The 14,512-nt window shown below is 42.6% G+C and overlaps 1 protein-coding gene across 2 annotated transcripts in view; it reads left to right on the forward strand.

The window, feature by feature from the left end:
* The first annotated feature begins 311 nt into the window (after positions 1-311).
* The window catches only part of cdk6 (cyclin dependent kinase 6), a 35,065-nt gene continuing 20,864 nt past the window's right edge, over positions 312-14,512 (forward strand). The window contains exons 1-4 of one of the 2 annotated variants that reach the window (XM_022747012.1): positions 312-491; positions 1,331-1,675; positions 5,188-5,323; positions 10,226-10,393. In XM_022747012.1, the coding sequence (XP_022602733.1) occupies positions 1,452-1,675; positions 5,188-5,323; positions 10,226-10,393 (528 nt within the window). In that variant the 5' untranslated portion in view covers positions 312-491; positions 1,331-1,451. Of the gene's footprint in view, positions 492-764; positions 888-1,330; positions 1,676-5,187; positions 5,324-10,225; positions 10,394-14,512 lie in introns of those variants that run through there. The other variant, XM_022747013.1, reaches the window with a different exon arrangement.

Below are 14,512 nucleotides of genomic sequence, written 5' to 3' on the forward strand. Positions count from 1 at the left end.
GAGCTCACACAGGCGAGCGGGGCTGCAGTTGCATAGGCCTATCCGGGGATATATGGAAGAGAAAAAAAAGAAGAAAGAAAGGAGAAAATCCAAAGAAGAGCGTGGTTTTGGAGGGCTATATCACGCGTTTGCCTTTGTCCTATGCCCCCCCCCATCCTACACCCCCTTCCCCTCCACACCCCCTACACACAAAGTTGCAGTGAGAGTGTGTGTGTTGAGTACAGCCCTCCTCCTCCACCACCACCACCACCACCACCTCCTCCTCCTCCTCCTCCTCCCCCCTTGTTTGAGTGGCTCTGCCCGGGCTGGTGCAGTCTAAGGGATGGGGGGTTAGCGCCTGCACCGTCCAACTACCTGTGTGGCCCCCGCATGGAGGACAGTGGACAGGGATGCGTTTGATGCAGGACATCTTATCCGAGACGTGAATGCCTCCTCAGCATTTTTATCGGACATGCCGACGTTACGACATTTTACTGACAACATAAAAAGAGGTAAACACAAAAAGTGGGGGATATATTTGTGCAGAATTTGATACCAAACATGTCTTTATGAGGCTGCAAATTTTGCTTTACAGCCCAATGATATTTTAAAACCCGAAATGTGCAATTCCCTGATTTGTTAGTATTTTATTTTAATTTGGCTGTTTGACTCCATGCACAATTACATTAGAATAAATTAGAGGAAGCCATCCAAGCTAATGAAAACACCCTCTAAACTCAACTCCTAAATTGTTTCATACATTTACAACGATTTGAGGCTTGAAAGGCGAGTTTTACGGGGTTTTAAATGGACCTTTGGTGTAGGAAGTTCAGACAATGCAATCAGACAGCCACGTGCTCGCCAAGTTTTGGTCGCCTCAAACATAAACTTTGATAAAACAGGACAGGGTAAGCAGTTAGTTGGTCATTTTACTAACCTGAAACAGCTTGGTGGGTAATGTTTGTGCTCTATTTTATGCGTGTTCTCTTTAAATCTTCTTGTTTAATTTCCTTTTAACAGTAAGACAGCCCACATGAACATAACTCCAGCAACCCTGCATGTGGAGTGAAATTTTCAACGCGCGAGACAGCTTATTTAATGCAAAGCTAGCTTTAAAAAGGGGCGAAAAAGTGGTTAATTTGAATTATTTTACATTACTTTGTGTTAGTGGTAGGAGGACATGAGTTGCTGTGCGTAATAGGAGGAGGAGTGGACGTTGGGGCGCAACGCTGCTCTTGTGTTGATAATCGGAATAAAACATGACAGTCCTGTTATTGCCTACCTGGAGCACAGTTTGACCATATCTGACAAAGATGGTGTCTTCCTCCATCTGTGTCTCCCTGTCATCTAGGCATTGCATGTGCCAACTTTTTTCTGTGAATATGCCTTTGTGAGAAACTCTCTGGCTCGTCACCCTCGCCGGGATTCCCCGCAATATTTTCAACAAGAGAGGAGAAAAAAAATCTGCAAATATGGACAAAGAAAGTATTGGTACTCAATATGAGCCTGTGGCCGAGATTGGAGAAGGCGCTTATGGGAAAGTGTACAAGGCAAGAGATTTGAAGAACGGGGGACGCTTTGTAGCCCTTAAAAGAGTTCGAGTCCAGACGGAGGAAGAAGGGATGCCTCTCTCCACCATCCGGGAGGTGGCAGTACTGAGGCAGCTTGAAGCCTTTGAGCACCCCAATGTTGTCAGGTAAGTGAGGGGGAGAGGTGGGCAGACCAGTGTGTTTGTGTGTGTGTATGCATGTGTGTGTTTGCATGTATCAAAGAGAGTGGGGGAGAGGGAGAGATGCACAGAGTGAGAGAAATTGTGTGTATGAGACATAGACACTCCACTTCCTTTTTGATGGTCTCTGGTGGCAACAGTGCTGCCTCATATGACCTTTAAGGGTAAGCCTGCATTCATACTTGTCCACTGTATTTGTAGCAGAAGTCTCTCTCTTTGACAGTTTTCTGCTGACAATATGAAAATGTTGGTTGCACAATAACTAGGCTAGCTGGTTGCTGCCAATATTAGCAGACAGGAGGTGCACACCTGTCACACCACGAATTTCACCGTTGTCATTGTTGTCTACTTTGTTAGATTCCTGTCTAGTTTGAAGCCCCGCCTTTTATTCATGATCATTGGTCAGAACCAGTCGCACTGATCCATGTCATGCACATATCTCTAAAAGAAAAAGAAAATAAGTCCACTCTGCCTAATAAACACAAGACACGAGACATCCTTCCAAACTGGTAGCTTACTATCCCCCCTTTTCCCTGAGAAAGGTCGCTGCTCTGTGAAGTGGAGCAGTGTGTGCATATTTTAAATATGTATATTTTAATGCATGAAAAGGCTTGAAAAAAGATATCATGATGTTAGTGAGGCTACCTGTTTAAATATAGGATTAGATAAAAAGAAAAATCTAAATTCTGATCAGGTAGTGTTTTTAGGTAGTCTGTCTTGCTCAAGAGCACGCTGACAGGGCAGATGAGTTGATGAACACATATTAGCTTGGAATGTATAAAAGGTGGCATTCCTAATGATTTAGCCTTAGCCTTTGTGCAAGATCTTTATAGCTTACATTATTTAGAATATTCAGTATCTGTGATGAAATATTCTGAACTGAAAGTTCACTCATGAGCTTTTTACAGACTTTATGTAAATTGAATCTACTCAGGTGTCATGACATCACCCAAGGAAAGTTGTAAGAGCACTTGGGATGCAACTAACCATGATTTCTAAACATTTCTATCTGTATATAATCAGTAGACCATTAAATGACTATACAACTAATTAAAAACAAAACATGTCACGGGCTTGATGCATTTTATAAATATACATATATTCCATGCTAGTGTATTCTCATCAATCCACATTTATGCTGTCAAAGTGCCCATGAGCAAGACGTTAACGCTCTCCTTGCTCAGTTACTGAAAGTCAGTCTGGATTTACTGAATATAACCATTTTACAGACAAGTTGCATATAGCCCAGTATTTATAGTTCCCCTCCGCTCTGCACACAGAGGCCATTTTCTTTCAGTTTTGTAATGAATTGTTCACTGAGAGGTCAGTAGTCAGATACTGCGTCATATGTTGGCACTAGTCAAGGTCTGACCTTGGTACTTGTTTTATTATGGAATATTGAGTGCTTTGGGATTGAAGGGGAAGTTCTAAATGGATGTTTCAGAAACATGGCTAGTGCCCTTGTGCCTTTAACAATAATTCCCCAGTGTATAAATGAATAGTGGAGAATAATGGTTATGGTTTTCTCTTGAAGGGATCACAATGGGTTTTGTACTCACTTGAAGACAATTACATCAGTGAGTATTAAAGTTGTCTTTGGTCAGTTTTATTTAGTTGTTAAATTTAGTTTGTGCACTACTGTGAGAGCATGCGTTTAGAGAATATGCAGTAGCATTTGTTGCAATAAATCGGTGCAAGATTGCAAACTGTCAAACGCACTGAACCATCAGTAGGAACCGCACTATCCTCCAGTTTAGCCATGCAGCATTGCCAAGCAGCTCAGGCCAGGAAGAGTGCATTGTGGGCCTTCTGTGTGACTCCAGGCAACCCCTGGATGTTTGTAATGAGGCCCATTATTCATTCCATATGTTCAGTGTCTGCTGAGAGCCCCCATTGTAGCCCAACAATCGAGCAGTGAGGGGCGTTTAACCCCAGCGCTTCAAGAGGAGGACGCCGTCTATTCTGTGACATCATGCACAGCACTAATACCTTGAACGAATCGCCTCTCACTCACCATTCTGACTCCAGCATTTCCAAGTCCACTGATTACAAGGGTGTTGGCATAGACACATGATGCCTCGTTGGATAGGAATGAAAGAGTTTCCGGAGAGATTTAGTCATTTCTTTCCATGCTTCAATTTTAAACAGCTTATGTCGATTAGCTAGTTTGAATTATAGCAGCACATGCATTGAAAGCATTGATGTGGCATTGAGTAGGATCACTATGAATTCATATTTGCAGCAACGATCATGTAGTTAAGTCTCTTAAATTTCATTATTTCCTCTAATTCCATCACTCTTTGTATTGAAGGTTGTAAATTTAGTAAGATATTCCTCGGTACATGTATAGGTTAAGGCCAAGTCTAAGTAATGAGAGACAAAATGAGCCCTTTTATGTTTCGTAGCCTACAGATTTAAACTTTACACCGTCATTGCCTCCTTCACATGCAATTAAAGATAATACTACTATACCTTAAAGGTAATGTGATTACAGTAATCCATTACTTGGTAACCCATGACTGACAGCACATGTGTCTGATGAAGATCCATCAAGGATCCCTTCTTCTCCTCTGTTGTCCTGATGAAAGATGCTGCCTTTGCCCCACTCGACTTCCCATAGAGCATCAGGAGTTGTCATAGTGCCGGTTGAGGAATGCTGCTTGTGGTCCCCAGCTCTTTGAAGAGGACATACTGGATAGGTTTTTTTCAGCTTTTCACTAAAGCCTGCCTTGGCAGTTCTGCCGACATAATCTGGATTCTTGGCCTTAGTTAGTTGCCTAGTGAAACACAACCATAAACACTGGGGTTTGGAGCTTGATGGTCTTGAATCTTCAAAAGCTAAGCACGGAACTAGGGGACTTTTTCAGAGTAACATGAAAAGAGTGATATCAGTACAACTTGCAGGAGATTATAATGATCTTAAAGTGTGTCTACCTCCTGCTGCAGGTTTGTTGTAGGAGCCCTGACTCAGGCTTTTAGCCTAAGATAGTGTGTGTTTTGTGTCCTCATATCTTTGGTGCATCAAGATCCTAGACTCTTTACTTAATAAGACATTTTGACTAGTCAGGTTTAAACAGTAACCTTGACCATTGCACTTTGTTTTCTTGAGAGTCAATATTGTCATTAGTTACACATGTGTTTGATATGTCTATTTCTTTGTCTGAAATCACTCACTGTTTTCTAGATTGTAACATTGCACATGTCATTGAGGGTCCAAAATAGTGATGATTTACACAGTATGTCTGAACTATTCAATGTTTATCATGAAGGGAATATTGATTGACTGAATGAGGGAGTGATTTCAGATGACGTTTATTTCTATTTGACTTATATAATAATGTTCATATCCTTTATATGAAAGACCAGGTCACCAATGAAGAAGGTCAAGATATGATCCTGTAGTCAGAAGCTTTGTTGCAGCATTTTCAGCACATGAAATCAATTATATTGATCTCCTCCACCTGTTCCTCCTGTTCTAGGTTGTTTGATGTGTGCACGGTCTCTCGAACTGACAGAGAAACCAAACTCACTTTGGTCTTTGAGCACGTGGATCAGGACCTGACCACCTACCTGGAGAAGGCCCCTGACCCCGGAGTACCACCCGAGACCATCAAGGTAACCATTGCTATTGTTTTCTAGAGGTACTTGGGAAGACAAATACTATTAACTGTGTCTTTAATGGTTAGTGTAAGTGACATTTCTTTGTGTCATATAAAAACATAAGGGATGAATACATTAATAATATTCCTCAACACATTTCAAAAGATGCAAGAACTCAATTTGAAATATTAATTTCAGTTTCCAATTGAAATATGAAGGAAGCTATTTGCTAATCCTCTGATGCATGAACATTGCATGACCGCAACGTGTCTGTATGGCACTGAGTGAGCTCCTTCGGCCGGAGACATGGAGGACAGAGTGCGGCTCCCTCCAACATCAGAGGTACCAGGGCATTTTGAAGGGCAGCACATGTGGCAGATGGGCTCCAAATTAGAGACTCCATGCCTTCTCTATTTTCACTTTACCCTCTCTCTCCAGATTTACAATGTATTACAGATGGTGTGTGTGTGTGTAAGAGAGAGAGAGTGAGACTAGATTTAAAAAATCTTCCCTTGTGTTTAAAAAAAACCAAGAGTACTCAATTTGATGCCAACAATTGTCTTTCACAATTGTCCTCTGTGTCAGCCATTCTACTGAAGGTACAACACATTCAAACTCAACACCACTATCAGTTTCTCCAATTCATTAAATAAATCCACCAAGTATCCACTTACACTTTGCCAAGAGGTCGGAAGTGGATGTGTTGGCAGCTCCTTCCCTCTGTAACTGTCTTCTTTTATTTTAATCTTTCCCACACAAATCCCTTTTAAAAATCTCTATCGTGTTTCACCCCAAGGTCTGTAGATACATCGTGGACAGTACTGGAGGCCTATATCTCTATTTTTGGACAGAGAGGCCTCAGAGTTTAAAGTGTCATATTTGAAACAGAGAAGTTGTGGAAGCTAGAGTAACCGTTGGTTTTCACCCCAGGCCTGGGTTTATGCTTAAAAGTTTTGTGTCGGGCCATAATGTCGGCGGGATGCTGTGCAAGCGTAGACGAGTAAGGTAGATCCCACCTGAGGCTTTCCCAGGGTTTTTCACTGAATCTGATACATTATGTGCTACTGTAGTTTCTGTAGGTGTGTTGTTACACCTCAAATGTTTACGTTCTACTGCAGTAGAAGAAGATGAAAGTAGAAGATTTACATGACAACCTATAACTGCATATGTATGTTATTATTCACTATTTGCTTTTTGACTGTTGAATATTCATACACTGGCACTAAATAGTTTATTGGTAGTTGTTCGTTAGGTATGCATTTGAAAACCATTCATAATTATTTTTCGTGATTGATAAATTGATCAATTGGTTATTGGGCATTTGGCTTGATAAATGGCTGCTTCACTGCTTCCAGCTCCCAATGAGTCATTAACCAGTGGATTAATGATAACTAATGGATTATTGGAAGGAAGTAATCATTAGCTGTAGTCTTAAGTCACAGATATACCTTGTGTTGGAACATGAGATCTTCGGTTGAACTACTTTTTGTGGTGGCGTAAAGGCGGTGGTATGCTTGAAATGAACTAGTTCATATGTTGTATCGTTCGACCACATCTGTTGGCAAAAGCATTTACAGCTGTTCCAAATGGCCACACTCAAGGGCGTAGTGAAAAGCCTGCCGTCATAGAAAGTGGTGAGACACAATATTCATTAAAATGGGGATAACACTGCACACTTTTGGACAGTCTCTCTCCTCAAAGGCAACAGTGGTGTCGCACTCGATTTTACTGTAGGAAGTAGTTTGTGAAGAAGGAAGAAAGAGCTCAGGATAGAGGTCCGAACCAAATCAGCTTGCGTGTAGGGTTTTCTTTTGAAAGTCCAAAAACTGGACATTAACCCCCCCAGCCCCCCACCCCCACACACCGGCACAATTCTGACATTGGAAAAGTTTGGGAGAGTTTTCCGACGCTGTCCAACAATCCAACAAGGACTTTGTTTAAAGCATACTGACCCCTTAAGGCACACCTCCTTCCTTTGCTTTCTCCTAACATCCATACAGCTGGAGCCTTGAGGGGACAAAAGGACAATGAAGGAGTGACAAGATGACCCAGGCACCATCCCCTGTTATTTCTAGGACAGTGGATATTGCACAGTAACCCCCCCCCCCCAATAACTTCATCTGCCCCTGGGTATACCAGATGACACCAGATTATGTCCAACAATCCCTCTAGCCATCTGATTAAATGCGTAACTCCTCAGTGTTACCCTTGAATGCCCTAAACCAAGGTAAAACATTCATCCTCGGCCAAAGACCCTAAACCAAAAAGAACAGGCATACTTTTCCTCAAAACCTATCTACCCCCAGCACCAGACACCCCACCCTGGCCCAGCCTGTCCACTTCAGTCCCCCACCCTCCACCACCCACTCAGCCTTACTCAGACTCAAGACCCACCACATGGTCATTGATGAAAGAGGCCCTCCTCCAGGAATCAAATGAGCTGGAAGGACATCAAGCAGCCAGGCTGCCCCAGCCTCAGTGCTCCTCAGCCGGGCCAGCGCTTGGGTCTCACCCACCCTTCTCTGTCGCCATCGTCCAAGCTTCCACAACTCCATTCTGTGGGCCCATAAAGGGGGAGGTTAATGAAGCATGGGGAGGGAATTACACTAACGCTAACCGGCAGATGTCCCATATTGTGCCTAGCTACAATAAACAATATGGCTGCCTCTGGTACATTTGCATTAGAAAGGGAGGCGCACTCAGAAAGCCATGTTTTGACTGCATCTTGCAGAGGGCTGACTACTTTTTTTCTTGGTCCTCCTGTTTTTTCAGGGTCAGATCTGTTGCCTTTTTGTGTGATTTTTGTTTCCTCCTGGCCAAGTTGTTTGTGGGGTTTTTTGGTTGAGGTGTTGCCAGTCGAAGACAGTTGTGTGTTGAGCAACTCTTGTGAGTTTCTTTGCTGCTGGAGTCAGCTTTGTGTTGTTTGTGTGTGAGGTGGATCACGTTTGCACTCTGTGTCACATGTGGTCTTAAACTTTGAGGCAGTATTTGACTATTTTAATTTCCAAATGTTTGATTTCCCACAGGCTGTGCTGCAAGTTATGCTGTTTAAAATAGTTGACATATTTTGTGGTTCTCCGCTGTGAGGGTAATTGATACAGCAGAGAAGATGGCACTCAGGCCAAGGGGCCAAGATTGTTTGTGTGTTTGTCCAAGAGTCACACTTCTGAGATAATTAGTGTTTACTAGGAAATGCTTCTGAAAGGAAGCACGGTGAAATGGCTATTTAAAGCAGAGAGGAACTGATGGAGGGGGGGGGGCATGCTATTGTGTCAGCCACCCTCAATACACACACACACACAAAATAACCAACTGCCTGCCTCTGTCCTATGGCCCTGTCTGTCTGCTGCCCCACTCGCTAGGTCATGGCTGGATGGAGATGTAGAAAGGAAGGTCTGTTTATGCATCCTGCCTGCCCTTGGTCAGAGGGCACCCACACATGTGCATGCTACACACAAACACACACGCACACGCACACGCACATACACACGCACATACACACGCACATACACACGCACATAAATTTAGATGCACATGTTACATTAACACAACCCCAGGGGGACATTCAGTTTGTGTGTGTGTATACATGCGCGCACACACATCAGTCCCCATCTCTACAGTGCTGTGGGGGGGGGGGGGGGGGCGCCCCGTCTCCTCCACTATGACCAGCACAGCAGCCAGCCCCGCGCCGTTTGCTAATGTTTTCTGCTTGAGTGTGCAGACCCCTTTGACTCACTCACCAGCTGGTCGGCAAGTGAATAGAGCTGCGGGCTCAGGTCCATGTCACTTGTGAGGTCTTGGCGGAGGGTTTTGGGGGTGTGTGTAGGGGGCATGTGTGTGTGTATAGAAGAGAGTGTGTGTGTATTTTGGAGGGGGGTGTATGGTCAAGGGTGCAGCACTCCCAGCATCACGGTATTTCACTTCACTAACATCTCTTTTCTCTTTCATCTCCGCATTGTTCCCTTTAACACGGTTGGTTTTCAAAGAGACTAAATGATTGTTGAGATTTAACGTTTTTAAATCATTTTTGTATGTTATTAGGTCTTCACCTGAAATAGTCCCTAGATGTTATTTGATCAAACAGTCTGTCATAGCTCTGCCAAAAACACCTAGCCACAATTCCTTGTAATAACTTGTTATTTGTTTACAGGTGCAAGACCTGTTTGAGAGAAATTCGGTTTGAAAAGAACAAGTCTAAGCTGGTTTCGACATAGTTCATTCCTGTTCGCACCAGTTTACTTTTGTTAGTTTGTCATGGATGCAGTGCCTATGGCCATTTCTGAGGTCAGCTTTTGGGCATAAAAAGAGAGCCAACGCCAATTAACTCAAGCAGGACAGCTGCTGAGAAACAGAGATCCATGCTTGTACAGAGCAGGGCCTCTCTCTGCCTCTACCATTTGTGTGTGTGTGTGTGCATGTGTGTCAGTTATCAAACATCTGCCACAGTCAACAAGAAAAGACACAGGCCTCGTCTGGTTAACTCCCTCCCTACCCCAATGTCTCAGCCATTCTACTTAACTTCTCCTACAGGTCCCATTCAGGCCTTTTGTTGCCTGGTTTAGCTGAGGAATTAATTCAAATTCAAATGTTGCTGTAGAGGTGCAAGGTCATGAAACCATCTGTCTTTGACATTTTGTAAGGACAATTAAGGCAGAACTTTGTAGGAAATTAAATTCATCAGGTCAATTTTAATCATTCACAGCCACCATATGAAAAATCTGATCGAACTGAAACCATCTGGTCTGTGCCGTTTGCTCAGTCTCACACTCATTACTGTCATCTTATCATGACCTTTAACCTTGACCGTAATATCTTCAAACTTAAATCATCCTCATTTTCACTTCACTGTAATAATTTTGTGTCCCTGTCCACTGTCTTTCTCTCCTTGTCTCTTCCTTCCGCCTTATTGTCATACAGGATATGATGTACCAGCTGCTCCAGGGGCTGGACTTCCTGCATTCACACCGCGTGGTCCACCGTGACCTGAAGCCCCAGAACATCCTGGTCACCAGCGGAGGACAGATCAAACTGGCCGACTTTGGCCTAGCCCGCATCTACAGCTTCCAGATGGCGCTCACCTCCGTGGTGAGTTATGTTGTTCGTACATCTGAACACAGTGGGACTCATTCAATAGTTTCTTGCAACAGAGTTCTCAAAACAAACATTCCCAAATACTGCGAGCCCATGGTTTCACAAAAGATGAACCAAAAGTGGGTCGCAGGATGTTTTAACTGGGTCACAGACACAAATAGACTTGGACAGGGGAATATTACATGATCAAATAAATGGAGGGTGATGACGTTATGTGAAGTTTTTGACCTGGTACAAGTGGAGTTCCTCTGCACCTGTCTACTTTGGTGAATATTAAATACACTCCTTCATGCTTGTCAGCTATTTAAGTGTCAGTTTCCAAATCTCTTTGTCAGCATAACCGGCATATCTCTTGCTGGAATATCATTTTGCTGTAACATACTCATATAAGTCTTTGAGCATTTTTTTAACAGACAGGAGGCAGCATATAATTGAGCAATCTAGATACTTTTTTAAATAACCACTGTAAGCACACTTTGATTTTTGACTCTATTACCAATGGGTTGCCTCTTACTTTTATTCAAGTCTAACTGACCTAGAAAGTGTACTCTGGTGTGCACATTGTGTCTGCTTTTCAGATTTTTACAGTACTGCAACACTGACAGCATCATTCTCATCATGACTTCTTAATCGAGACACACACACACACAGAAACACACCGCCTTGAACCCTCCCATCTCCAGAGAATTAGATGAAAAGGGTCTAATGTGATGTAGCGGGCACTTACAGGGCATCAGCGGGTAGCTCTGCAGCACTGGGCCAAATGATAGGGTTTCTCTGTGTAAAGTGAGAGCCAAGGGCCCCCGCGGCCTGTCTCAGGAATCCCTCAGTGGTTGTCGCAGACAGGGATGGAACAGACGAGGAGAGACAGACACCCCTCCCTTCCCAATGTCGGTGCTTTGATGTTCAACTGTTGAGCTCTGGGCTCTGATGACCAGATAATATAGAGAGAGACTGAAAGGAGTCTTTGGAAGAGCTTGAAATAAGGAGAGATGAGACCTTCAAGATTAAGGTAGCCAGCTCAGTAGCTCCATACCTTTTTTTTTTTTTTTTTTTTTTTTTTTTTTTTTTTTTTTTTTTTTTTTAAAAAAATTTTTTTTCCCAAGGGGGGAAAAATAAAGGGGGCCCGCCCAAAGCCCCACCACCTTTTTTTTTTTTTTTTTTTTTTTTTTTTTTTTTTTTTTTTTTTTTATTAATAAGCCTTTATTTGCCAAGAGAGGGTTTTGTCTTCTGTTCCACATTCACACGGACACATGCATGTATGCCTTTTAACTCCTTCACCGATCAACCTGACCAGTCCCAACCTATCAGGTTCATTTGTTTTTGATGAATAATTTGTGCTTTTGGTTTGTTTCACTTTGGAGGTGTCTGAGTGTGATACTAGACAAGACAGAGGTGCAATCAAACTGACGAAAGTGTAAATAGCATGAGGAGTGTAAGAGACAAATATTAAATACTTGGTGTTAGCCAGGAGTGATTGACCTACTTTCTAGAGTTACCCAATAAGCAGCCCAATACAATATAAATACAACAGTGTAAATAGGTTAATGTTACTCAATCGGCAGATGAGGCATCAGAATAACATGGGAGCTCAGATCAGGGGTTGTAGCTGATGGCTCCAAGTTAGCAACACTCAGGAGAATATAGTCTCTCATCCAGCTGTGCAGCATCTGCCCAGCTACAGTAAATATAAACATCCTGTGGGAAAGAACGCAAAAACTTATTCTTCTCTCAGCATCAGAATAGACTGGCACACGCGTCCATGCTGTTGCCACTGCTCAACAAGAGATGAGCAGCCGGGCTACTGGACACGAGCAGGTGCTCCTCCCTTCGTATCAACTGGAAATGACCTACATACTGTGTGTGTCTCACTACATAAAGACTTGTGCTCTGTGACGGATTTCTTAAAGATGGCAAATTTGAAAACCATAACATAAAGCAGTTTAAGTCATGGTAAATCTGGTTCATTGAGAGTCACGTTAAAAACCTATTACTCTGCATACAGCAACTCAGGTGCTGGTGACAACATGAAATCCAGCAGCAATGAAACCCTCGACACCCTACCACACACAAAAAGAAGCCATGTTATTTACTTCAGATTTCTTTATTGCACTAATTAAACATAAGTGAACTACAACATTTTGTTCCATGGCTTCATCTTAGCTTTTTGCAATATAGCAGCATTTCACTAAGGTAGCTCATTCAGCCTTTGACATGTTTTTATTTCTTGGCGCACAGATAAAAGTAGCTATAATGGGCTATTTTCAAAAATGTATTCTTAATTTATATTTATTATACCTATATTATGCTTATTATTTCACAGTCATTATATGAACAATAGATGACTTTTAGATCTCAGGAAGCCAAGCCAAGCAACACATCAGAGGAAAACGTAAAGTCTGTTCAGTAGAACCAGTAATGAATACAAATTTTAATTGGAATTTATTTCGATTTTTGATCACTGATGTTGTGAAGATGCGGTTACTGATAAAGTGATTGTCACTATTATCAGATAGCAGTTATAAGAAAATACTGATAAATATCTGTTCTAAATGTCAGGAGAGATTGTTGTCAGCTGTGGCACTGACTTTTTTCTCTTTGAGTAATGTGTGATTGTAGTCCAAGCCCCAACCACTAATTTCTCAATATCATTATCAAGGGTAATTTCTATGATTAAGATAAGTATTTTCTCGGTTAATGTCTATAATTTATCATTCTGATAATACACAGCTGACTCTCAGAGGAAGTCATACCTAACCCTAAAATTTATATAGAATTACGAAATATTCAGTACAAGTGTGGTTTCACAGGAGGTTTTGTTCTGTGAGTAGATTTTAGACTTTATTTATGACTAGGCGAGGGCACATTTTGTCGAGGGATGAATACTTACGGGGAATTCACCTTTAGTTTTGAGTGACATATATCAAGTCCCCGAAACTACTCGCACACACAGAGGCACTTAACATGTGAATCTGTTTGCACACAAACTCACACACTTATTTCCTTCCTCGGTTATAGAGATTGGGCCACAAAAATGAGATGTGTGTGTGCATGTGTGTGTGTGTGCATGTGAAAGAGAAAGAGTATGCGTGCGTTACTGCATGCATGCGCAGCAGTGGAGCGCTGCAACGTGAGCACGGGATCTTCGGTTCCAGATGAATGTTCCTGTGTCTGGAATCCCCCTATCAGTCCAACACACACACACATATACATACACACATGCGCACACGCACACAAACACACACACACACACACACACACACACACACACATGCACACACACACACAGTCTCCATTCATCCATTCAGTGTTTCCTGTTGCTAATAAAAGCAGATAATCTACACTGTTTTGCAGCACACATGTACACAAATACACACACTGTTTAAGAGGATCTTCCCCTTTGCCCAACAGACCAGCAGTTACTTATTTAGTCACCTAATGCCACCGTTACTGGCAGACAGATGGGCTTTGGAGAACTGCTGTTGCTTAAGCGAACAAGACACTTCTCTCTCACTTTCAAAGTGATTCATTTAGCACTTCTAGAATGACAAGATAGCTGAAGTGAGCATTTGCATAAAGTCGTCAAAAACAGTCCCTCACTCCTCTTTTTCTTTCCAATGTCTCTAACTGAAAGTAGCACTCTTGTTCTTTCTGCTGATGATTTACCAGCATTGTTGAACTTCTCTTTTTGTGATGAATTTGCTTTTCTCACCAAGCAACGTGTTGGCTTGTTAATAAGTCATTGACAAAAAATGCGATCTGGGTGTGTGTATATATAAAAAAAAAAATGTGTGGATTCTGGGTGCATTTGAACATGCATGGTTGTGTGTCACTGATGGTCCCATCCACATCACTCACCTACTATGTTGCACATATTTCACCTTCCCAGAGAGAGAGAGAGAGAGAGAGAGAGAGAGAGAGAGGAAGAGAGAGAAAGAGGGAGGGGGGGACCACCCATTGGGTTGGTACAGGGGTCCAGATTAGGCTGCCCCTGGCAGTCCCTAGGGGTCTGTTGCTTTGTTGATGGTTTTTTAATGACCCCAGTCTGGCTACAGCCTCATTGTGCTGCCATGAGTGACAGGCAGATGGGAAAAGCTGATGGGTTAATCTGAC

Source organism: Seriola dumerili, unplaced genomic scaffold, assembly GCF_002260705.1.
Source record: "Seriola dumerili isolate Sdu_G_001 unplaced genomic scaffold, Sdu_1.0 BDQW01000110.1, whole genome shotgun sequence".
Classification (NCBI taxonomy): domain Eukaryota; kingdom Metazoa; phylum Chordata; class Actinopteri; order Carangiformes; family Carangidae; genus Seriola; species Seriola dumerili.